We start from the raw sequence: 25404 nt of genomic DNA on the forward strand, positions 1-25404 counted from the left end.
TTGACATCCATGAATATGGTGGCCTGCAATGAGAATTCATAAGAGACAAAATTGTTGTCAGAATATTTTTTCAGATCATTCAAAGTTCAAGAAAGATCTAACTTTGGTTAAAAACTATCCAGATAAATTTGGAAGCAGAGGCTTCCCATTAAATGGTGAAGCTAGGTATGGAGCGAAGGTAGTCAAATCTGTTTTGGAAAAATTAAGTTATCTTTTACAGCTCATTAAATTACTGGCCCATATACTCCAATATGGCGTATCACTATCTGAATTATTGATAGTGAGAAAACTGAATATTCTATCCTACCAAAAAGGTTAATTCCACCATTAAATCCAAAGGATTACAAACATTTTCAACAAAGAGCAAGACTTATCGACAGTGCAAGGCTACTTACTAGCTTGGCTATCCTATGTGCAATAGTTGGACCGGGGGCAATAGATATGGTTAAGGGACCTCTACAGGAATGTATGGTTGCCCAAAGATGGGCAGACCAGCAACAATCCTAAATTGCCTATACAGCAGAGGGAGTTTTAAGGTGGAGCCATAGGATCTTTGTGTCATTGTGCAGTCATTTGTCCATTAATGCTTTACTGGGGCAAACCTGGTGAGGAATCAATAGTATTGGTTCACAGACTACTCAAGCTAATGATCAGCATCAAAACCAGCCGTTGTCAAGCCAGCAACCTATTGATTTCTAAGTTTGAAGCAAGTGTGTTATGGAAGAATTGTAAAACATCTAGACTACATTTTTTTTTATATACCTCTCTATAATTAGTTGACAAGAAGAGCTAAGCCTGGGGATGGATTTGCATAAAGCAGTGGATATTAAAGGATTAATCTGAACTAAGCCTTTGGTTTGCCCACTCTGATAGATCAGATAGCCCCTACGTGGAGTATTGGATGTTTTGGGCAAAAAATGCAAAGAACATTACAGCACAAGAGTAGGTCATTGTTTTTACCTCAACGATTGGTGTGGCAGTAATGGGTTTGACACAACAGCACAGACACAAATAGGATAGTGTATGGAAAAAGTTAGCAATCAAACTTCAAGCACACTGGATAAATGAATTACAATGAGAAGAGGGACGGTTAATACAGGACTGAAGATGGTAAATCTGATTGCATACAGTATAAAGGAATAAGGTAAATTAGAACAGTGATCATAATATGTTTTGATTGACTCTGCAATTCAATGGAGAAGATTTAGAATCTGAGGTAACAGTATTATAGCTGAATAAAGGCAACTACATGAGGTAGGAGCTGGGTAGAATTGACTGGGAGAGCAGCCTAACAGGAAAGAGTGAAACAGTAATGGCAGGAGTTTCTGGGAATAATTCAGAAGACACAACAGACTCAGTTTGGAAAAAAAAAGCATGGTACAGGGAGGATGAGGCATGATGGCTGACTAATGAAGTCAAGGATAGCATGAAAGCATATAATGTGGCAAAGGAGAGTGGAAATTAGAGGATTGGGAAGCTTACCAAGACTAACAGCTGGCAACAAAAAAAAATAAGGAGGGAGAAGTTTAAAGATCAGTGTAAGGTAGACAGTAATATAAAGGAAGACAACGTTTTGAGAAGATTTGTAGCTCAGGTTGAGGTTCTGGATGTAAGTTTGCTTGCTGAGCTGGAAGGTTTGTTTTCAGATATGACGTCACCATACTAGGTAACATCATCAGTGAGCCTCCAGTGAAGTATTGGTGGTATGGCCTGCTTTTTATTTATATTTTTAGGTTTCCTTGGATTGGTGATGTCATTTCCTTTACTTTTTTCTCATGGGTTGGTAAATGGGATCCAAGTCGATGTGTTGTCTTTATTCCTGACGAAGGGCTTTTTGCCCGAAACATCAATTTCGCTGCTCCTTGGATACTGCCTGAACTGCTGTGCATTTCCAGCACCACTAATCCAGATTCTGGTTGAAGTGCCATGCTTCTAGGAATTCTTGCATGTGTCTCTGTTTGGCTTGTCCTAGAATGGATGTGTTGTCCCAGTCGAAATGGTGTCCTTCCTCATCTGTATGTAAAGATACTAGTGATAGTGGGTCATGTCTTTTTGTGGCTAGTTGATGTTCCTGTATCCTGGTGGCTAGTTTTCTGCCTGTTTGTCCAATGTACTGTTGGTTAAAGTTTGTGTAAGGTATTTTGTAAATGACATTAGTTTTGCCTATTGTCTGTGTAGAGTCTTTCAAGTGCATTAGCTACTGTTTTAGCGTGTTGTTGGGTTTGTGGGCTACTGTAATGTCAAGAGGTCTGAGTAGTCTGACCGTCATTTCTGGGATGCCTTTGATTAAGGGGAGAGTGTCAAGGGTTTCTGGACGTGTTCTGTCTGCTTGTTTGAGTTTGTTGTTGAGAAATTGGTGGAGTGTGTTCATTGGGTACCCATTCTTTTTGAATACACTGTACAGGTGATTTTCCCCTGCTCTTCATAGTTCCTCTGTGCTGCAGTGTGTGGTGGCTCATTGAAATAATGTCCTAACGCAGCTTCATTTGTGGGTATTAGGATGATTACTTCTGTAGTTCAGTATTTGGTCCGTATGTTGTTTTCCTATAGTCACTGGTTTGAAGCTCCCCATTGGCTGTTCATACTACTGCGACATCTTGGAATGACAGTTTGATGGTGTTTTCCTCCTCTTTAGTGAATTTTATGCCAGTAAGGGTATTATTGATGGCCTTGAAGGTTTTCTCTAATTTGCTTCGTTTAGTGATGAGGTGTCATCCACGTAGTGGACCCAAAGTTTTAGTTGGATAGTTGGCAGAGCTGTTTGAGTCTCTGCATTACTGCCTCTGGTAAGAACCCTGATATTGGAGATCCCATGGGTGTTCGATTGGTTTGTCTGTACATTTTGTTGTTGAAGGTGAACAAGGCCAATGTAGTTTGTTGATATTGTCCTTGCTGATAAAGTAGTTAGTGTTTGGTATGCGTTTTTGGTTATTCTAATAGTGTAATCAGCGGTTCTTTGGCTAGGTTGATGTTGATGGATGTGAATAGGGCTGTTATGTCAAAGGAGACCATTATTTCATCCTCTTCTATGTTGGTGTCTTTGGTCTTCAGGAATTCCTGGGTGGAGTGATTGGAGTGGCGTGAGTCTTATAAGTGTTTTAGTCTTTGGTGTAGCTCCTTGGCTAATCTCGAAGTTGGTGTTCTGGGTAACGAGACTATGGGGGTGGGGGGTACTCCTGGTTTGTGAATTTTGGGTAATCTGTAGAAGCGTGGTGTTTTGCATCTACCTGGTTTCATTTTTTTGGAAGTCGGTCTTATTTATTCTCCAGATTTCTGACATTTTTTGAGTAGGGCTGTGATTTGGTTTTCTAGTTGTGGGGTCAGGTCTATCACCACTTGTTGGTAATTGTTGGTATCTGCAAGCAGTAAATTTGATCTTTCAATGTGGTCTCTTTGAGTTAAAATGACTATTAAACATCTTTTGTCTGTAGATAGGGTAATATTTTTTAGTCCTTCTAGTGCTTTTCTTTCTTGTATTGTGTGTGTTTCTTTCCTTTTTCCTGCTTAATGTTGGTGCGACTGTCTGTCTGATACTTTGCTGGGTTTCTTTTGTGAGTTGTCTTTCAGTAATGTTTCTAATGTTGCTAAGAAATCTTTCCTATGCACCCTGGAAGTTGTATTTAACCCTCTTATTAAGACAGCTTTTTCAGTGTCTGTTGAGGTCAGTCAGGTAGTTTTTTGTTTAATAATCTATGCTTCTGTGTTGTCTGTGTTTTTTTTGTAAGTTTTTTTTCTGCAGGTCTAGTTTTTTTCATTTTCTGTGTTTGTCGCTGTCAAAGGTCTATGGCTTGTTGTACTGTGTCTGTCCATTCATGGTCCGTTGCATTAGTGAGCAAAGTTTTTATTTGTGAAATTTCCTAGTTGTATTTACGGAGTCTGTTGTGGGCATCATTAATCATTTCTCTAAGCATTCTGCGGCCGTTTTGCTCTGCTATTCTTTTGACTAGTGGGATGTTCAGGGGAGGTTTGTATTAAAGATATTTAGGTAGTACCTGTTTCCTTAGGCATTCGTGCAGGAAGTACAGCTGTTCATGGGTGGCGTTCTGTCAGATTGGTTTGCCATTTTCGGGCATCATGGTAGCCAACAAACCCACCAATACACTAAAACAGCAGCTAATGAACTTGAAAGACCCTAAACAGACAACAAGCAAACTGCTTTGTACAAACTCTAACAAACAGTACATTGGACAAACAGGTACAAATCTAGCCAGCAGAATGCAGGAACATGACCCACTCTCACTAGCATCTTTATATACAGATGAGGAAGGACACCACTTCAACTGGGACAACACGTCCATCCTAGGACAAGCCAAACAGAGACATATGCGAGAATTCCTAGAAGCATGGCACTCTAACCGGGACTCTCTCAACAAACTCATTGACTTGGATCCCATTTACCCCACCCCCTGAGAAAAGAAACAGGAAATGACATCACCAACCCAAGTAAACCTAAACACATAAATAAAATGCGGGCCATACCACCAGTGCTTCACTGAAGGCTCACTGATGATGTTATCTAGTATGGCATCAAAACATCTGAAAACGAACCTTACACATGAGCGAGGACTCTTATATCCAGAAGATTATAAGAGTTTCTTCAGATATATAAATGGCAAAAGAGAAGGAAAAGTGGATATTGGATCATTGAAAAATGATGCTGGAGTGATAGTAGTGGGGAACAAGGAAATGGCTGACGAAATGAATAATTATTTTGTGTCAGTCTTCACAGTGGAAGGCCGTGAAATGTCAAAAATTCAAGAGAGTAAGGGGCAGAGCTGAATATGATGGATATCACCAAGGAAAAGTTGCTAGAAAAACTGAATGGCCTGAAGGTGGATAAATCACCTGGACCAGATGGGCTACACCCCAGAGTTCTAAGGGAGATAGCTGAAGCAATAGTCAAGGCGTTAGTGGTGATCTTTCAGGAATCGGTAGAATCGGAGAGAGTCCCGGAAAATTGCTATTGTGACACCTCTATTTAAAAGGGAGTAAGGCAAAAGACAAAATTATAGACCGATTAGCCTCAGTCATGGGCAGGATCCTAGACTCCATTGTGAAGGATGAGATCTTTGAATACTTGGGAGTGTATGGTAAAATAGGGCAAAGTCAGCATGGTTTCATCGAGGGGAGGTCACGTCTGACACATCTGCTAGAATTCTTTGAGGAAGTTGGCCCACTTCGAATGTAATATTCAGTTCTGGTCACCTCATTATAGGAAGTATGTGGAAGCTTTAGCGAGGGTGCAAAGGCGATTTACCAGAATGCTGCCTGGACTGAAGGGCATGTTTTATCTTGACAGGTTGAGGGAGCTAAAGCTTCTTCCATTGGAGTGAAGAAGGGTGGCAGGTGACTTGATAGAGATGTACAAGATGATAGGCTTTGATAGAGTGAATAGTCAGAGCCTTTTTCCCAGGGCAGAAGTGGTTATCATAAGGGCCATAATGTTTAGTGGAGATGTCAGAGGTTGGTTCTTTCCACAGTGTGTGGTCGGTGCATGGAATGCACTGCCAGCAGTGGTGGTAGAGTCCAATGCATTAGGGTCATTTAAGTTACTCTTGGATAGGCAAATTGATAATAGTGAAGCGTAGGGAATGTAAATTAGTTTGATCTCCATGTTGGATACAAAGTCAGCACAACATCAAGGGCCGAAGGGCCTGTACTGTGCTGTACTGTTCTATGTTCTAAGTAACAAGCAGTTTGGACCAAGGAGAGACATTGGATGTTATCTACCTGGACTTCAAGAAAGCCTTTGACAAGGTGCTGCACAGGAGGCTACTGAGTAAGATAAGGATGCATGGTGTCAGCGGCAAAGTGCTGACATGGATAGAAGCTTGGCTGTCTGGCAGAAGGAAGAGAGTGGGGACAAAAGTGTCATTCTCTGGATGGCAGCCAGTGCCAAATGGTGTTCCGCAAGGTTCAGTGTTGGACTTTATACATTAATGATCTAGATCAAGGAACTGAGGGCATTCTGGCTAAGTATGCAGATGATACAAAGATAGGTAGAGGGATAGGTATCGTTGAGGAGGCGGGGAAGCTGCAGAAGGATTTGAGGGAGGGCAAAGAAGTGGCAGATGATGTACAACGTGGGAAAGTGTGAGGTCTTTCACTTTGGTAGGAAGAATGGAGGCATGGACTATTTTCTGAATGGGAAATAATTCAGAAATCTGAAGTGCAAAGAGACTTGGGCATTCTAATCCCAGTTTCTCTCAAGGTGAACTTGCAGGTTGAGTCAATAGTTAGTGTTGAGTGTGGGGCGCTGGAAAGACACAGCAGGTTAGGGAGCATCCGAGGAGCAGGAGAGGCGGGAGGAGGAGGAGGTAGCTGAGAATGCGATAAGTAGGTGAGGATGGGAGAGAAGGTGATAGGTCGGATAGGAAGGTGGAGCGGAGAGATGGGAAAGGCTATGGACAGGTCAAGAGGGCGGTGCCGACTCTGCCTTGGGACTGGGATAATGTGGGGGGAGGGGAAATCAGGAAACTGGTGAAATCCACATTAATTCCGTGTGGTTGCATGGTCACAAGGCTGAAGATGAGGCATTCTTTCTTCAGGAGTCAGGTAAGGCCTCCATCACCAAACCTTTACCACCCGACTCCTGGAGGAAGAACACCTCATCTTCTGCCTTGGGAAGTACTTCTAAGGCCTATAAGGCTCTGGTCAGACCACAATTTGGAATTTTTTTTACAGTTTTGGGCCCCTTATCTCGGGAAGGAGGTACTGGCCCTGGAGTGTGTTCAGAGGAAGTTCATGAGAATGGTCTCAGGAATGAAAAGCTTAACATACGAGAGACGTTTGGAGACTCTGGGTTTGTACTCGATGGAGTTTAGATGGATGAGGAGGATCTAACTGAAACATACAAAATACTGAATGGCCAGGACAGAGTAGATGTTGGGAAAATGTTTCCATTGGTGGAGGGACTAGGACCCAAGGGCATAGCCTTGGAATAGCTTTAGAACAGAGATGAGTAGAAACTTCCTTAGCCAGGGAGTGGTCAATCTATGGAAATCATTGCCATAGAAGTCTGTGGAGGCCAGGTCATTGAGTGTATTTGACACTGAGATAATTCTTGATCCTTTTAACAATCAAGAAACTACGGGGAGAAAGCAGGAGAATGGGGGTGAGAAACTTATCAGCCATGATTGAATGGTGGAGCAGTCTTAGAGTCATAGATGTACAGCACAGAAACAGACCCTTTGGCCCAACTTGTCCATGCCGACCAAATATCCCAACCTAGTCTCGTCCCATTTGCCAACACTTAGCCCATATCCCTCTAAACCTTTCCCCTTCATATACCCATCTAAATGCCTTTTAAACGTTGCAATTGTACCAGCCTCCACCACTTCCTCTTGCAGCTCATTCCATACACGCACCACCCTCTGTGAAAACATTGTCCCTTAGATCCCTTTATATCTTTTCCCCCTCACCCTAAACCTATGCCCTCTTGTTTTGGACTCCCCCATCCCAGGGAAAAGACTGTCTATTTATCCTATCCATGCCCCTCATGATTTTATAAACCTCTATAAGGTCACCTCTCAACCTTCAATGCTTCAGGGAAAACAGCCCCAGCCTTTCCTATAGCTCAGACTCTCTGAATGGCCTAACTTCTGCTTCTATGTCTAATGGTCTCATGACAGTTATCGAAGAGAGATTTGACCATCTGAGGAGGTTTGCCATGGAGCAGAGATTTAGAGGAACATGGTTGAGATGTTTAAAATTGAGGGGCATAGTTAGGGTAGACAGGAAAAGGCTTTCCCTTTGGAGTGTTCAGTGAACTGTGGACATAGATTTAAAGCAAGGTGCAGAAGACTTAAAAGAGATATGAAAGAAACCCTTTTACCCAGAATGTGGTTGGAATCTGGAACTCGCTGCCTGTAAGTCAGAGATAGAAACTCTCATAACATTTAAGAAGTATTTAGATGTGCAGTTTTGATACATAGCATTCAAGGCTGGGCCATGTGCTGGAAAGTGAGATTAGAATATAGAGATGATATAGCGGTCCTGCTATAATTCATGTTTCTTCAATGCAAATTGACCTTAACGTGAATTTAGACAGTTATTTGTAGAACGCAAACTTTATTTACCTGTATTGGTTATAACATGATTCTGGCCCCATTAGTTTAAGTCACACAGCTAATGCGTGATTTTCTGATAAAGCGCGATAGTTCCATTCCTGTGCAATCACATTATATGAGAACCACCTATATATAATGGTTTTTGACTGGCACAGAAGCAATGGGCTGAAGGACTGTTTCCTGTGCTGTAGATGTCTGAATCAATGGTGACTGAAATCATGTAATGCATGTAGGTATGCTTTTGTTAAGCTTTGAACTTGTTTCTTACCAGCATAGCATTTGCTACTCTTGGATCCTGGTGTTGCAGTAATTTCTGATGGTTACATATAGATGTAGATTTGCTTTTCCCTAAACTGTATCAACTTTATTTAATCTCCTGCGGGAGAGAATAATTGGAGAAAACACATCATGGGAGATGATACTTTACACATTTTCAAAGTAACCTAGAAAATAAATATCAGTGTAAAGGTGTATTTATGTAAATGTGCATATCAGTTTAATCTTAGTATGAAGCACCATTGTTAACTCTATCTTATTTAAACTAGCACTAGAATCAAGTGTGTGAGACTTCATTCTATCTCTGGCAAGTCTGTAACTTTAGATTCGTGCAATGTAACGTAAACTACCTTTAATTAGATCCTTTTTCATATTCACTATTAAGTAGGGAAACTATTTCTGTAAGTTTGTACTTGTGTCCTCTGTTTCTGCATTCAATTTAAAGCAACCTACATGCCTGTGAAGGCATTACACAAGTTGATTGCATAGAATCATAGAAACCTTACAGTGTGGGAAGAGACTGCAATCCAAAGAGTATCTCACCCAGAACCAGCACCTCCCCCCCCCCCCCAACCACACCTTCCCCATAACCCTACATTTACCATGGCCAATCCACCTAGCCTACACATCTTTGGAATGTGGGAGGAAACCACAGGAACACCCAGCAGAAACTCCTGCAGACAAGGGGAGAACTCAAAAATTCCACACAGACGGTCACTAAGGCTGGGATCCAGCCCAGGCCCTTGGAACTGTGAGACAGCAGTGTCAACCCCTGAGGCACCATGCCGCCACATGTCCTTTTAATTTTCTCTCTGACAAAAATACATTTAATATTTCATTGAGCTCCCAAACAATGGAAATTACCTCCTTGTCTGAAAACTCTGTCATTTTTGAAGGTAGGCTCCGCAAATTTCTTGTTTTTGCAATATGTTTGGAGAAGTTTTGTTTGAATATTTTCAAAATTCACTTTTCACTGTAAATAGTGTTGATTATTAGTTTTGGGGATGAGGTGGGTGTGGGAAGTTGATTTAGGATCTTGCCTGGCAAAGGGGGCCTTACAATTCTGTGAACCTGCCCTCATTTAAATTTGGCAGGCAAGCTGTAAGGTGCTAAACTTTGTCAGAAAGACAAGTGTTGTAGAGGCAGGGGTCACAACTGCCGAGTTGAAAAATGAGAAATATTTGCACGCTTATCTTTAGTAACTTCTCAGCCTTGTCATCCACGGAACTTGCATGGTACACAGTCTGACCTAGCATGCCAATCTGAGTTGTATTTATGTCAAGGACCCTAATTTGCATGTTAGCGTGGACATCCAACCTGTAACAGTCAGACGATTTAGACACCCAGTGGCATATGTCTTTCTAAATTGTTTCATTTTGTTTGCATACAAATAGGACAATTAGAAAACTGCCTCAAAACAAGTTCTGTAGCATCCCATTTAGGACAGGAAAGGACGGTGAAATTGTATTCTGTTTCTTTCTATGTTTTATTCTTTGCAGTTGGAATTAGTAGCTACTGGGCAACAAATGCAACCTGTCACATTTCAAGAACAAATTCAGTAGAAAGGATTGCTATTTGCCTAATGAGAGTATGCACAAGTATTGCTCTTAACTCCTTATTTGCCTTCATGAAATAAATCTGCTATATCGATTAATTTTAATGTTACACTAAATTGAATTTTATCAAATATTAATGAACAATTCTCCTGTGCATATTAACACAGAATGTTAACTACGCTTAAATTTTTAATTATTTTGTAGGAGGATCGGATGATTCTGACAGCTGTGAAGAACCTGTGGAAGATAATATTTCACTAGCATCTGAACGTTGTGATAATCATGAAGAATCTGCAGCTGATGGTATGTTTTATTGTAGATCTTTGTACGTTCTGCTATTGACAGTCAATGAAAAATGGGACTCCAGTTTGAAGAAGTTCCTGAGGAAACTGAATAAGCTAACAATTTTAAAGTGAAATTGAATTGGGTCCCTGTTGGAAGGCAGCTATGTGGAATTGAAGAGCTCTCTCTAGTGGTATTCAAGGTTTATACAGCCGAGAAAAATAGTTGCATTGCAAAACGTAAGAACTTGGTCTTAATATGAACCTCCGGTTCAAATGTACTTTTCAAGCTTAGACAGTATCAGTTGTTAAAAAGTAAAAAGTTTAATTTGTAATGCATATTTCTTTCTATTAGGCTGGAACATTACAAAAATTAGCACTGAGAATGCAGTTTGTAATTATAGTTATACTGTTAGTTCAATTATAATGCTACGTTGCAGACCACATTTTATTGAGAGTTATGATATCATAGAATCATAGAATCCCTATGGTGTGGAAACAGATCACTTGCCCCGTTGAATCTACACCCACCCCCTGAAGAATATTCCACACAGACCCAACCCCCTAACCTATTGCTGTAGTCCTGCATTTCATGGCTAATCCACCTAGCCTGTACATCCCTGGATACTATGGGAAATTTTAGCATGGCCACTCCGTGCTAATCTTTGGACTGCAGGAGGAAAGTGGAACACCTGGAGGAAACCCGCGTAGACACAGGAATAGTGTGTAAACTCCACACCGACAGATGCCCAAGGCTGGAATTGAATCCAGATACCTCTCATTGTGAGGCAGCAGTGCAAGCCACTGTGCTGCCCCATGTTATGATTTTCATTGAATTACTCCAGAAATATTTTACTCTATTATTAAGACTAGCATATTTCATCTTAACTAGTGTGCAAATCTTGCAAGCTAAACATACAGATTACTGAAAAATGACATTAAACTGAATAAATATTTTAATATATCCAATAGTACTGTTTTACATAGTAATATAACTGGTATTTTGTATAATTGGAAAGCTTGCTAGGGACTTATACTTAAGTAAAGCAAACAATGATGTTGCAACTTAATAATTTACTTTGGTTACAGATATCACAGATTATATATACAACTGTCCCTATCCTACAGTTTATTTTGTATCAGTTGCTGATCCCTGACTCTCATTTCTTAAATGAAAATTAAATGTGGAGTTACAGTATCCCTTCCACAGAATATCTTATTCAGTAAAAATTGCTTTTCAAAGAATACGTAAACTAAAGAAAAATAAACCTTAAAGTACTGTATTTTAAATTGAGATGTTTAGTCTTTTTGGGATAAGTTACAGAAATAAAGCATGTCTCTCAGAAATCAGTTGGATAGTAGCATTTTAGCAATTCATTGCTATGTTTGTCGAATGTGTTTCCTAAGTTTTCACAGTTGAAAGTAGCTGAATATATTTATCTATAAAATCTAGTTCAGTTTAGGGCTAACAATAACTAATAATTTTATTTGTTGCCAAGACTTCAGTGCAAGTTAGTTTTCCTCATTCTCCTCCCCCTAATATTACCTTAAATATAGATGTTGCAATTTTATTGATTTTGAAATTTCCTGTTGTCAACATTACAATACTGACCAGAAGTGTATTTTTAAAATTAAACTTAAATTGCAGCCTATAATTTTATACATAGTTTGAAAATTGCTTGAACTTTATACTGAATGTTTCAACTGAAGAAGATTATAAGATCTTCAGCAAAGGTTACACTTGATTCAAAATAAAAGCTCATAATTCAGTTAGTTGTAATTGAACATGATCTTTATTCCTGTTTATAAAATCTGTAGTTCTTGCTGACTTGAAACATTTAGTAGGATTATGCTTTTGTGAGGAATAGCCATCATAAATGTAAATTAATGCTAATATATTAGTTTCATAGGGCATGGAAACAGACCCTTCAGTCCAATTAGTCCATGCCAAACATATTCCCAACCTAAACTTGTCCCACTTGCCTACATTTGGCTCATATCCCTCCAAACCCTTCCTGTTCATGTACTTATCCAAATGTCTTAAAATTTTGCAATTGTACCAGCATTCACCATTCCCTGTGATAGCTCATTCCACATATGAACCACTCTGTGTAAAAGTGTTGCCCCTGATTCTTTTTAAAGTTTTCTCCTTTTGCTTTAAAAACCATGGCCCCTAGTTTTGAACTACCCACTTTAGGGAAAAGATCCTTGCTATTCGCCTTATCAATGCCTCTCGTGACTTTTATAAACATCTTTAAGGTCACCCCTCAACCTCTATGCTCCAGTGATAAAAATCCCAGCCTATCTTTATAAGTCAAACCCTCCAATCTTGGAAACATCCTGGTGAATCACTTCTGAACCGTACCCAGTTTAATAATGTCCTTCTTATAGGAGGGTGAGCAGAACTGTACACCATAATACAGAAGAAGCCTCGCCATCATACTGTACGACCTCAACATAATGTACCAACTCCTTTACTCAAAGGTCTGAACAATGAAGGCAAGCACGCTAAATGCTGCCTTAACTACCCTGCCTACCTGTGATGCAAATTTCAAAGAATTATGTACCCGAACCCCTAGGTCCCTCTGTACTACACCACCTAGGGCCTTCCCATTCCATTGTACAAGTCCTCCCTTTCTTTGTTTTATGAAATGCAACACTTCACATTTAACCAAACTATCCTCCCTCTGCCACTTCCACTGACCCAAATGATCAAGATTTTTTTGTCATCTTAGAAAATCCTTCTTTACTGCCCTCTATACAACCTTGGTGTAATCTGCAAACTTACTAACCATGCCTCCTGAATTCTCATCCAAATTGTTTTTATAAATGACAAACAGAAGTGGACCCAGTATTGATCCCTGCTGATCACAGGCCTCCAGACTGAAATGCAACTCTCCACCACCATCCTCTGTCTCCTATCATCAAGCGAATTTTGTATCCAGTTGGCAAGCTCACACTGAAATCCATGTGATCTAACTTGACTAATTAGTCAACCATGTGAAACCTTGTCAAAGGTTTTACTAAAGTCCATGTAAACAATGTCTACCGCTCTGCATTAATCTTTTTGGTTAAAAAACCTCAATTGAGTGCTTTTGTGTTCCAACTGTGTATGAACCAACAATTGAAATATAGGCCCCTAATCAGAATGAATGTGCATATGTTGAATTAAAGTTTCTGTCTGCTCGTAATGCTCAAAATATGATATTCAGTTGTGTGCATCATAATATTAGATGCATATGGGCTTGGTCTCTTCCTCACATAACCAACCTGCTGCGAATGTACATTTCAATAGCATATCTGCATTTTCCACGATTCTCCAATGTAAACTTTAAGGATTCATGTGCAAATGTTTATTCATAAAATCTTCCTGAGGAGTTGCATTTAATCAAGATATAGCAGAAGCAAAACTGCACACAAATTGATTAACTTCTAATTTTCATTTCTGTTTGTGTCTATTACTTTGTTGTATTCTTTGCTGTAATGGTTATTTTACATAGAAAGTAACACCACAAAGTTTTTATTATTTATATGTATAAATCTATGCATTAAAGATTTGTATATCCTTTGCTCTGAAATGCAACTCGCACCACTATACATTCTGTGATCACTCTTGAATCTATGACATTGATTTTAGTGCAGGCATTGTATCTGGCTTATTGTGATGGTCATTGAAAAGAAGCTAAATATATTTCAAACATTGAAAAAGAAATCTAGCTATGCACTGAACTCTAACTTTGTACAAACATCTATTTGTGTTTAGCTCATATTTATTATCTTCAAATATAGTGCTTGTTTATTTTAGATGGAATGGTCAAATTTGTAGCGGTTTCGTATCCTTAATATAAATTTAGGGTGGAGATAAAAGACTACAATCTTTTCATCCTTTGATATTTTGTGTTCAAAAAAGGAGGAATAAACTTGGTAACCACAAGCCAATGCTGGGAAAACTATAAAGTCGATAAGCACAAAATTAATTCTCACTTGGAAAAGTGTAAATTAATAGAGGACAGCCAGCATGGATTTGTTGACTGTAACTCATCTTTGACTAGCCTAATATGTGTACTCTGAAGTAATAGCGAGGATTGATAAAGATAGTGTTGTGGTTGTAGATCTGACGTTTCAAAAGGCATTTGACAATGTGTCAGGTAGCAGATTTATTTGAAAGATGGCAGTATCATGTGATGGTAAGTGCACTTGCCATGTGATAACTTGAATGTTAACTTGCTAAAGCGTAGAAGGTAATAGTAAGCATGTGTTCTGACTGGTGAAATGTACATAATGCGGTCCCCCAAAGGTGATATTAGGATCTTTGAATTTGAGTATAGACAGTACAATTTAGAGGTTTGGCAATGTAGCAATTAGTTAAAAAGATAGATGTCAAAGAAAATAGACTTGTAGAATGAGCAGGCATGGGGCAGATGCAATTTAATCTAGCTATGTGAAATGGAGAAAGATCGTGAGAAGATATTGTATTGTACATGGTATGATTTTGAAAGGGGTGCAGGAGCAGAGGGATCTGGAACACGCATTCACAATTCCTTTACAAATCATCAGTAAATTCAAAGTTGGAGTTTTGTACAATTCTGGATGCCAGTCTTTGGTAGGATGCTAGTTCCTTGGAGTGAATATAGAGGCGATTAGAGGATGATTCTATTCCTTAAGTGTTTTGCCTGAAAGCAGCTCCTTGTCTCGTCTGCTGATGCTTCAGGCAGGGGATGATACAATGAATGGGAGATTTCAGTTAAGTCGAGAGATTATTTTCCTCAGAGCAGTTAAGGTCTGGCCTTGTATTCAAGTTTACTAGATGAGGCTTTTTGATAGAGCAGGTAGGGAAGAAAATGTTTCCTATGGAAATTGTCAGGAACCAAAGGACATAAAATTAAAATTATTGCCAAAAGTGGTAAAGATGAAATGCAAATTCTCTGAAGGTAATTGATAAAACCTGACATGTATGACCTGAAAGTGTGGTGGAATCAGATTCCATAATAACTTGCAAAAGACAATTAGACCTACATGTGAAGGGGACTAATTTTACATGATTATGGGGATAAGGCTGAGATGTACCAGTGGACTAATTTTACATGATTATGGGGATAAGGCTGAGATGTACCAGTGAATTGAATACCTCTTTCAAAGATCCCACAAAGTCATAACAGATGCAATAGTATATTTCTCTACTGTTAGTCTGTCATTCTATTTATTGATGTGGAAATGATCAAATTAATACAGATAAATCTATGTTTTAAAAACTTACGATGTTGTTAAGTGGCAATATATGTTTTAAGATGTTTCTGGATAATGAACTACTTCTAACTGGAGTAGAGTAAGTAATTTTGAGCATGTGTTAGTACTGCAGCATTATTGACTAATCTCTATATTTTGCCAACATTTATATGGGTAACAATGACAATTCCAGGCATGTCTCTGAAATGGTAGTCTGTTGATGAAAACTTGCATATGGAGATAATCTAAAGATTGGTTTTTTTGAAGGTTTTAGGTGATGCTGCTATGACTGTTACCTTTGGCATCTTGTTCTGTTGTGGAATTATCCTTGGAAACTTTCTTTTCTGGTTAGAAGCATACGTGAATATAGCAATGAAAAACAAAATGCTGAAGAAACGCAGCATATTTGGCAATATATGTGGCAGAGATACAGTGTTAATGTTTCTGGTCTGTCATGGCTGTTCTTTAGAACCAAAAGATCTTCAAAAATGATTTTTCATGCAATTGATAATGCAGGAGAAGGAGTGAGTAAAACAAACATCGAGGGTGTTTAGACCAAAAGGGAAAGGGGTTGCCAGTGGTGGTGAAGGAAGATTGTTAATGGTGGTGAAGGAGAGAGAAGTGAAAGATATTCTTCAATGCAATCACTAAGTCTGTGTTTGGTCTTGTCAATATAAAAGAGGGTGCTTTTGTGTGCAATGACTACATTAGTCTAATTTGAAAGAAATGCATGTACAATATGGTTATTAAAAGATAAAATATACTTATGTAGACAATGTCAGAGTGAAGTATGAAATGTTCAGGCTTAATCAAGAGACTATTTTTGTCTTTGGTTTTTGAATCCGAGCTAGCTGGTCCTTAATTTTGTAACTTAGTTAAAACCAAATGATATTTTAACTGTTGAATTTAACCCGTACAAATATAATACAAATACTTTTAGTAAACATTCAGCTGATTCCTGCAATGCCATTTAAAGCAGATATTGGTCTTTAAATGTATGGTTTCCAGTTTCATAATTAGAATATTTTAGATCCATTGCAATTTAAAAAAAATCCTTCTTAAATAATTTCACAATGGTGCATTTCTATCTTGTATTAATGCTGAGAAGTAGAACTGCAAATACCCACACATAACAGATGCCAAATATGGACATAATTTATTATCTCCAATTATCAGGATCTCTTCTGGTCAACTTGTAAATATACTGAAAATGGCACCTATACTTTAAATTTCCTTTGGATCCTGGATGATCATTCTAATACTTAATAAAGGAAAATAACAGTTACATTTGTACTGTATTGAAGATCTGCTAAAGCATCAAATTTCTGCAGCTTTGTATTTGTGACCAAGATTGAACATGCCTGAGTCAATTATGAGGAAGGTCTGTGGCACTTCTTTTGCATTTCCACCTCCTAACTATATATGGCCTTCATCCCAGACACACAACACTATAGTTTGCATCATAACTCTATTCAAAATGTAGCAATTTAAATGCTAAATCATGTTACCCAATATGATATTTTTATGGCCTCCGTTCACCACCTGGATTCTCTCTTTTCCTCTCCTCTTTCTCACATACATTCTCCCATTTGGGATTTAGCAGTTTAAGCATTGCCTTGATCAAAACCTTGAAGCATAACTGTACACTCCATTGCTTTTACATCTGAGATGAGTATAAATTTGTAGAATGCTAGTACCCAAGATATATTGCCTGTAATTTCTAATATAGTTACTTGTCTATGTGCATCTATTCAAAATATAGTATTTGTTTCCATCCCTATGGATGAGACATGAAAGACATTTGTGCTTCTCGAATTGTTCTATTTGTAAAGGGCACCACCTAGTTCCTCCCCCCAGGTATTTGGAAGCATATATTAATAGCTCAATTAGGTTGAGGTCACATGAAGAGCTTTATACAAATCAAATTATGTAAGATCTGTACATTCGCCCTTTAATATAGCTCAGCATTCAGACAAAATATTGTAGCTTTATAAATTATAAACTTCTCAAGCAATAGATTACTTTTGATATGTTGATATTATTTTTGAGGTACTGTGAAGGTCAAAAACTTACACCCGTTTTGTTCTCTTTATTTCTGTGTCTGGTTTTCTCTTTCAATCTTTGTCTGAGTCTTTCTAGTTCAAAAGTTCACTCAATTCCCAAATGACCACCTAATTTTCTAGTTATTCCCTCAAGCCATATGTGTTTGGGTTTCTTTATGGTTTATTAGGTACTGTAGGAAAGAAACATCCGTTATATCTTCTAATGTAATTCACACACACTTCACTGGCACTTCTTCTCTTGATTGCTGGCAGCAATTAAATCACAGCAAAGGAGGGTAATACATGGACTCCCTAGCCTATGCTCCCCTACAGAAACTGACAAAGCCTAAAAAATAAATGCCAGGCTCTCCGTTACCAATCTGCCTTTTGGCTGGCCGCAAGCTTGATTGATTGTGAAATCATAACTTGCTCCTTGCTAACAGGGAGAGTTCACTGGTAGGTTATTGTGAGCAGATAAAGCACTGGATGAGGTTTTGATTTTTCTGTATCGAATCTGGGTACATCAGATTAATGGAATTTCAATTACAGCTTGGAATTGCCACAGCTTTGTCAGGAAAACTGATGGAGATTCTATAGCCATGTCTACTAGCTAATACCAGATGCAAAAAAGGTGTGCTCTTCTATTAGGCCGAACAGCAAAGACCGATTGTAATTGGATTGTTTTTAAACTTATTGATGACTGTATTTTTGTCCTTTTTTAAAATCTTTTCACCTCTTCAGACAGCTCTTCTATTAGATTTGACAGTACAGTAATGGTTTTGAGTTTATGAATCTGTATTGAGTTGAACGTTTTCTTTTTGACTTTACTCATACCAGAGCTAATTGTTTCTATTCAACAAGTATACAATATTGATGCTTTTTGTGGATCAGTTTTCAGATTTTGAACTGAAAAAGAATTGTGAAGTGATTAATCATTGAGATTTTCACAGAATAAGATAATGAGCACATTATTCACATAAGAATTAATGGTTTATCAATCTATTTTGATATCGCACCATGTCTTTTATTGTCTTTCCTACAGAAACCTGAGATTTTTTAATGTCAATTTACTTTAGTATCACCTTGGATATTTTGCATTGTTTATTAAGTAGTTGTGAAATTAATCATATTTGCTGAGTGAAACATTGAAAACTCCTTTTTTTTCCAGAATAAGGATCAGTATAAGAAATTATTATTGGCAGTATGTATAATTAATGTTATACATTATATTATAATGGGAACAATCAATGCTATGGCATATTGTGATTTGATATTTCTATAATATTAAATAGGAATGAATAGCTATCTAGAAATAATTACAGGGGTGTAATCTAATTGAAGCTTAGATTATGTTTTAAATTTCAGTGGCAAGCTTGAGTAGGTTTTAACCACTATATTGTAGCTAATATCACAAAAATCTTGATATAATACCCTAGAGCCACTTTGCATTAAATATTTTAAGGAATTCTTTGCAGGAGCTTTGTTCTGTTTAGCTCATGTTAATCTATAGTATGGAATTGTTGTGCAGTGCTAATAATGTTCATACACAATATTGACTATCCTGATAGTGTTGCAAATAAAATATAGCTGATGACTTTAATTCAATGTTCATTTCATAGTTTTATATTAGCACACAGAATTTCTCACAAGCAGCTCAAAGTATATTAAATGATAAAACTCAAATGTAATTTGTAAAGTGTCAAAAGGTTGACACTTGCATTTTTTCAATGATTGATATAATGGCATCTGCGTTTTTGGATTAGTGGTGCTGGAAGAGCATAGCAGTTCAGGCAGCATCCGAGGAACAGCAAACTTGACATTTCGGGCAAAAGCCCTTCATCAGGAATAAAGGCAGAGAGTCTGAAGCATCTCTCCGCGCTTCAGGCTCTCTGCCTTTATTCCTGATGAAGGGCTTTTGCCCGAAACTTCGATTTTGCTGCTGCTCCTCGGATGCTGCCTGAACTGCTGTGCTCTTCCAGCACCACTAATCCAAAATCTGGTTTCCAGCATCTGCAGTCATTGTTCTTACCTATAATGGCATCTGCGACCTGCTGAAAAGGCCCAAAATTTAACTGTTCATGAAGTGAATAGTATTTAAGAAATTAATATACGGATATAATTATTTAGGTTCTAAAGGAAGTTCAACCGCTTGCGTTTTTGTTTCCGTAATTGATGTTATCTGCATACTTTATCTTTTTGAAGTTTCACCTACCTATTAGTTTTGTATTAAGTCATCCACTGTATAAACTAAAATTTTCAGCAGTTTTGGACTGCATCCCTTGAATATGCTTTGAGCATTTACAATTGTGCATGCAATTTGCTTGTACAGTAACTATTGTGTAGCTAACAATTTACAGAAGTTGTACTTGTAATTATGGTGCTAAATTACATTTGTGGATTCATAAATTGCACACCTGCATGTTTTTGCCCATGAAACCCTGTAAAAAGATGCAAAAAATTTACAGACATCTGACACTTCAAAACTAGATTATTTCTAATAGTACTTTTCCCAGCTGACCATTTTGAACAAGGAAGAGAGAAAAGGTAGATGATTGTTTACATGCTCCAGACTAAAAGATTCTGTATGATGGCAATGCATGTACATTTGATAGTTAGTTTCAAAGGGCAAGGAAGTGTAGGTCTGCCTTAATTACTTTAATCTTAGCAGTGCGATACTGCCAGTGTTCAAGAGCTGAAAATTGACAGCGAATAGGGTTACCTCAGATTACAACAGGATCTGGACCAAATGGGCCAATGGGCTGAGAAGTGGCAGATGGAGTTTAATTCAGATAAATGCGAGGTGCTGCATTTTGGGAAAGCAAATCATAGCAGGACTTAGACGCTTAATGGTAAGGTCCTGGGGAGTGTTGCTGAACAAAGAGACCTTGGAGTGTATGTTCATAGTTCCTTGAAAATAGAGTCGCAGGTAGATAGGATAATGAAGAAGGCGTTTGGTATGCTTTCTTTTATCAGTCAGGGTATTGAGTACAGGAGTTGCGGCTGTTCGGGGCATTGGTTAGGCCACTGTTGGAATATTGTGTGCAATTCTGGTCTCCTTCCTATTGGAAAGATGTTGTGAAACTTGAAAGGGTCCAGAAAAGATTTACAAGGATGTTGCCGGGGTTGGGGGATTTAAGCTATAGGGAGAGGTTGAACAGGTTGGGGCTGTTTTCCCTGGACCATCGAAGGCTGAGGGGTGACCTTATAGAGGTTTACAAAATTGAGGGGCATGGATAGGATAAAGAGACAAAGTCTTTTCCCTGGGATCGGGGAGTCCAGAACTAGAGGGCGTAGGTTTAGGGTGAGAAGGGAAAGATATAAAAGAGACCTAATGGGCAACCTTTTCACGCAGAGGGTGGTACGTGAATGGAATGAGCTGCCAGAGGCTGGTACAATTACAACATTTAAGAGGCATTTGGATGGGTATATGAATAAGACTGGTTTGGAGGGGTATGGGCCGTGTCCTGGCAGGTGGGACTAGATTGGGTTGGGATATCTGATCGGCGTGGACGGGTTGGACCGAAAGGTGTGTTTCTATGCTGTACATCTCTGACTGTATAACTGCTGGGTTACAGAGTGATAAGCAAACCTTGTTATGAAAATAATTAAGTTCTGCAATACGTTTTATAATTTTATACCCAACGATCCAACTCAAATATAATTGAATTTGTAACTTACAATCGAAAAAATGTGCTCAAAATATTGGCTGGAAATTGATATTTGAAGAGTCAATTATTACTTATAATTAAGCAAAACTAACAATACACCAAATATAATGAATCATATAATGAATTTTGTCCTTTTAATGAGAAGTTGCTTTGTTTATGAGAAGTTGCCAAACTCGGAAAATTGAACCATTCATGATAACTCATCAGTGAACTAAATGCATGTTTTAATGCAGTAAAGAGGTTTAATGTAGTCCAATAGGAAGTCTTAAAAAAACTTGTTAAATGCCATTACTCTGTTAATGGCATGGGGAATATAACGGAGGCAGTGTTACCCTTGTTGCTTAAATGGCAGGAGTTAAAAATACAAATATTTAAGTGGGTAGAGTTGGAAAGAAGAAAAAAATGACCCTGATGGGAACTAGGAACAGCAGTAATTGGGTTGTTGGATAGAAAATAAATCAGAAGACAAGAAAGGCACTATTGAAGCATGGGAGAACTCAATATGCCGGTGTACTGGGGCAGTCAAGTTGGTAGTGGATCCCAAGAAAAGGAATTTGTGGAATGTCTATAAGATGACTTAAATGAGTCTTTTCAGAGTGGCAGTGGAGTTCAATGTTGGAAACCCAACTATTTAAATTATACATGAATGATGTGGACAAAGGAACTGAAGGCATTGTTGCTTAGTTTGCAGATGAAACAATGATAGGTGGAGGGACAGTTTGTGTTGATGAGCTGGTGAGGCTGCAGAAGAACTTGACAGGCTAAGAGAAAAGGCAAAGAAGTGGAAAATGAAATACAAAATAGGTAAATATGAAATTATGCACTTTTGTAGGAAGAATAGAAGCACAGACTTTTTGCCCGAAACATCGATTTCACTGCTCCTTGGATGCTGCCTGAACTGCTGTGTTCTTCCAGCACCACGAATCCAGAATGTAAATGAAGAAACACAGACTTAGGAGACCTAGTTTAAGATTCTGTTAAGGTTGACATACCGTTTCACTTGCGGGTATGAAAGCAAATGCAATCTTATCATTCATTTTGAGAGGAATAGAATACAAGAGCAGGGATACACAGTTGAGGCTGTATAAGGCTACGGTCAGACCACATTGGAAATATTGAGAGTAATTTTGGGGTCCATATCAAAGAAAGGATATGTGGCCTTGGAAGAGGCCCAAAGGAGGTTTTTAAGAATGATTCTGGATCCTTACTTGATGTAGTTTAGAAGGAGAAGGAAGGATGTCATTGAAACTTACAGAATGCTGAGAGGCTGGATAGAGTGGACATGGCGCAGATATTTCAATTGGTAGAAGAAACTAGGACCTGAGGGCACAACTTCAGAGTTAAAAGAAAGACATTGAGAACTGAGATGAGGAGGAATTTCTTCAGCTAGAGTGTGGTTATTCTGTCAAGTTCATTTCCACAGATGACTCAGTCATTGTGTGTATTTAAGACTGTGAGATAGAGAGGTTCGCAATTGATAAGGGAATCAAAGGTTACAGGGACAAGGCTGGAGAATGGACTTGAAATACATATCAACCATGATTGACGGGCAGAATGACTTAATTCTTCCTATAACATATGGTCTAAAATTAGGGAATCTGCCTCCAGTCTGTCGCATTCAAGATTGTTGTCATTTTTAGTCCAGCAATATCATGGCGTCCCCCTTTTGTCTTGGAGAGGTGTATAAGATCGTAACTCTAATCATTTGGTGGTACAGAAGTTGAGTATTGCTGACAAAGAATCTATTTTAACAGGCTTTTATCAGGACAATTAACAAGATTACAAATTCAAGGGGATAAATTAACATTTATCCTGTGTGAGAGGAAAGTGTGGATTCGATGGTTCTGATCTGCAGAGTGTTGCTATGGAGGCTGCATCAATTAATGTTGATTGACAGTCAACTACTGAACTTTGTTTAAATTTTAAACGAGGTTGGTTGATTCTGGGTGGGCCATTGGCCGGAAAAATGGATATTACCCACGCGTTGAAACAAATGCAATGTCTGTCCGTGTTATTTGTTTTCAAATATGTGTTTTGTTTCAGTAGTACTAAAAACATTATTACTGGACTGGTAATTCAGAGGTTTGGATTAACTATCAAGAGACATGAGTTCTGATCCCATCAGGATAGCTGTGTAATCTAAATATGGGATGAAAAGCTGTTCCCAACAATGGTGATTCTGAAACTATCAATTATTGTAAAAGCATATTTGGTTTACTCATCTCCTTTGGGGAGAAAATCCGATCCCCTTACTTCGTCTGTATAACATTTGACTCCAAACCAAGAGCAATGTGATTGACTATTATTTGCTGTTTGAAATAGCCTCACTTGTATCAAACTGCTACAGAAATGTCAAATAAGAATAAAACTGGACCTCCTGGTATTGACTAAGGCATTTTACAAGACAGTGCACACTTAGTATTTTGACCCTGCAAAGTTGTCCTCTCTCAAACTTGGCATTTGTAAACACAAAATTGAGATAATTGTCCCAAGGCATTGTTACACAGGAGTCAAAATGAGGATTGTGTCTTTCAGCAAACAATCTAGAATCCTCCATTAACATTTCATAATGGACAGTCTGATGGGAGTTGGTCTGCGTGTTTTCAATTTTGACTTGGACCCCTATGGTCTCATGGTTCCAAACCAAATATGAAGAAGGAAAACTACTGTTAATTACTACAAACTCCCTTCTCTCAGCTGAAGTCATTTCTCCCCCAAATTGAAAATCAGTTAAATGACGCACTGAAAGTAACAAGGGCACAGAGTATGTGATCCATCACCAAGGATAGCTTGGTAATACTACTCATGACCAAGCTGACTATATCCTGAGGCTGTATTTGTCAGACTCATTCTGCAACAGGTGGTGAGAGAATCATTGAACCAACATGATGGCCGCCTTAGTTTTATCCACCCCAATTTACCTGTTGCATGCCTCTTTACGTGACAGAATTGACAGGAGTAGCCATTGCACTACGTATGGAGAAATGATCCCAACTTCAAACTGAGGACTGTGGCTGAACCTCTGTATGAAATAGGATAAATTCAGAATAGATGAAGCAGCTAAAACTGGAGGCACACTGCAACAGACTTATTGTACCCCACAATCTATATTCCTCACTCAACTATTACCATTAAGGAATGGGTTCAACCCTAGTTCAATGAGATATGTAAAACAGCATGCCAGGAGCAATGACAAGCACACTTTAAAAATGAGGTACCAACCTGGCAAAGGAATATCTATGACTTCATGCATGCTTAACAGTGCAAGCTTCACGTTATATGCAGAGCAATGCAGTCCCACAACCTATAAATCAGATGAAAATTATATGGTGTAGTCTCCTGCAAACATGATGACGGATATGTTAAACAACTAGCATGAAAAGTGGGTCCATGAACATCTACATTGGCACCAATTGCACAGCCCACCACTTAACTGAAAAAGACAAGTTAGAAAGTTGCAGTTATTAGCTGGAGGTGTTGAGTAGATGATTTGCAATGGCTCTTTCCAAGGTCAATATCATCAAAGAAGCTACCCTTCAGTCAATAAAGTTCACTCTATGTGACATTACAAAATGCTGAAAGTACTATATATAGCAAAAACTGTAGGTCTGGTCAACATCCTTGATGGGTGGTGAAGACACATTCCCTGGAACCAACTGCATTTTATAGCCAAAGTATTCCAGTACAGTTACAACAGTTGGCATCTGCCCAACAGAATGGGAGCATTACAAACATAAAATGCTAGGAATCGAAGCGCATCCATGGAGAGAAAGCATGCTAACATTTCAAGTCTGGATGACGCTTCCCATTATCTGGATATGTCCTTTCCAAACAAGTCCAGTCTGGCCTGTTACCACACCATTGTTTGTGCGATTATCAGCATTGTGATGGAGAGTTGTTTTGACTATGCTTTGAAGTGCTCAACAAATGCAAGTACTCAACAAATAACTTGTTTACTGGTGCTTTGTTTGGTTCTGTGAAGATTCAAACCTCACTTCAATCTTGATCCAAACATGAACAAAGAGTGCTGAATTGCAGAGATGAAATGAAATTTCTGCATTTTCAGGGTATAACTATTTTTTCTTGATGGCTCTGAGTTTTTTTTGGGGGCAATTTGTTTTTTGATTTTTGGGGCTACTCTTTGATTTTTATGGGTGACCTTTTCATTCCCACTAATGCAATTATTAAGTGGCACATTCTTATAGTACAAAATACCTTCTGTATTTGTTTTAACACATGATATATTTTCACTCAGCCAGAAGCAGAATTGGAAGACTTTATCAATA

At 38.5% G+C, this 25404-nt stretch overlaps 1 protein-coding gene across 3 annotated transcripts in view; it reads left to right on the forward strand.

Moving 5' to 3' along the window:
• The window catches only part of skap2 (src kinase associated phosphoprotein 2), a 268727-nt gene that overhangs the window by 25120 nt on the left and 218203 nt on the right, over positions 1-25404 (forward strand). For 2 of the 3 annotated variants that reach the window (XM_072575075.1, XM_072575074.1), the window contains exon 4: positions 10106-10204. In XM_072575075.1, the coding sequence (XP_072431176.1) occupies positions 10106-10204 (99 nt within the window). Of the gene's footprint in view, positions 1-9097; positions 9242-10105; positions 10205-25404 lie in introns of those variants that run through there. The other variant, XM_072575076.1, reaches the window with a different exon arrangement.

The sequence above is a fragment of the Chiloscyllium punctatum genome, chromosome 8 (genome assembly GCF_047496795.1).
Source record: "Chiloscyllium punctatum isolate Juve2018m chromosome 8, sChiPun1.3, whole genome shotgun sequence".
NCBI classification, from domain to species: Eukaryota; Metazoa; Chordata; class Chondrichthyes; order Orectolobiformes; family Hemiscylliidae; genus Chiloscyllium; species Chiloscyllium punctatum.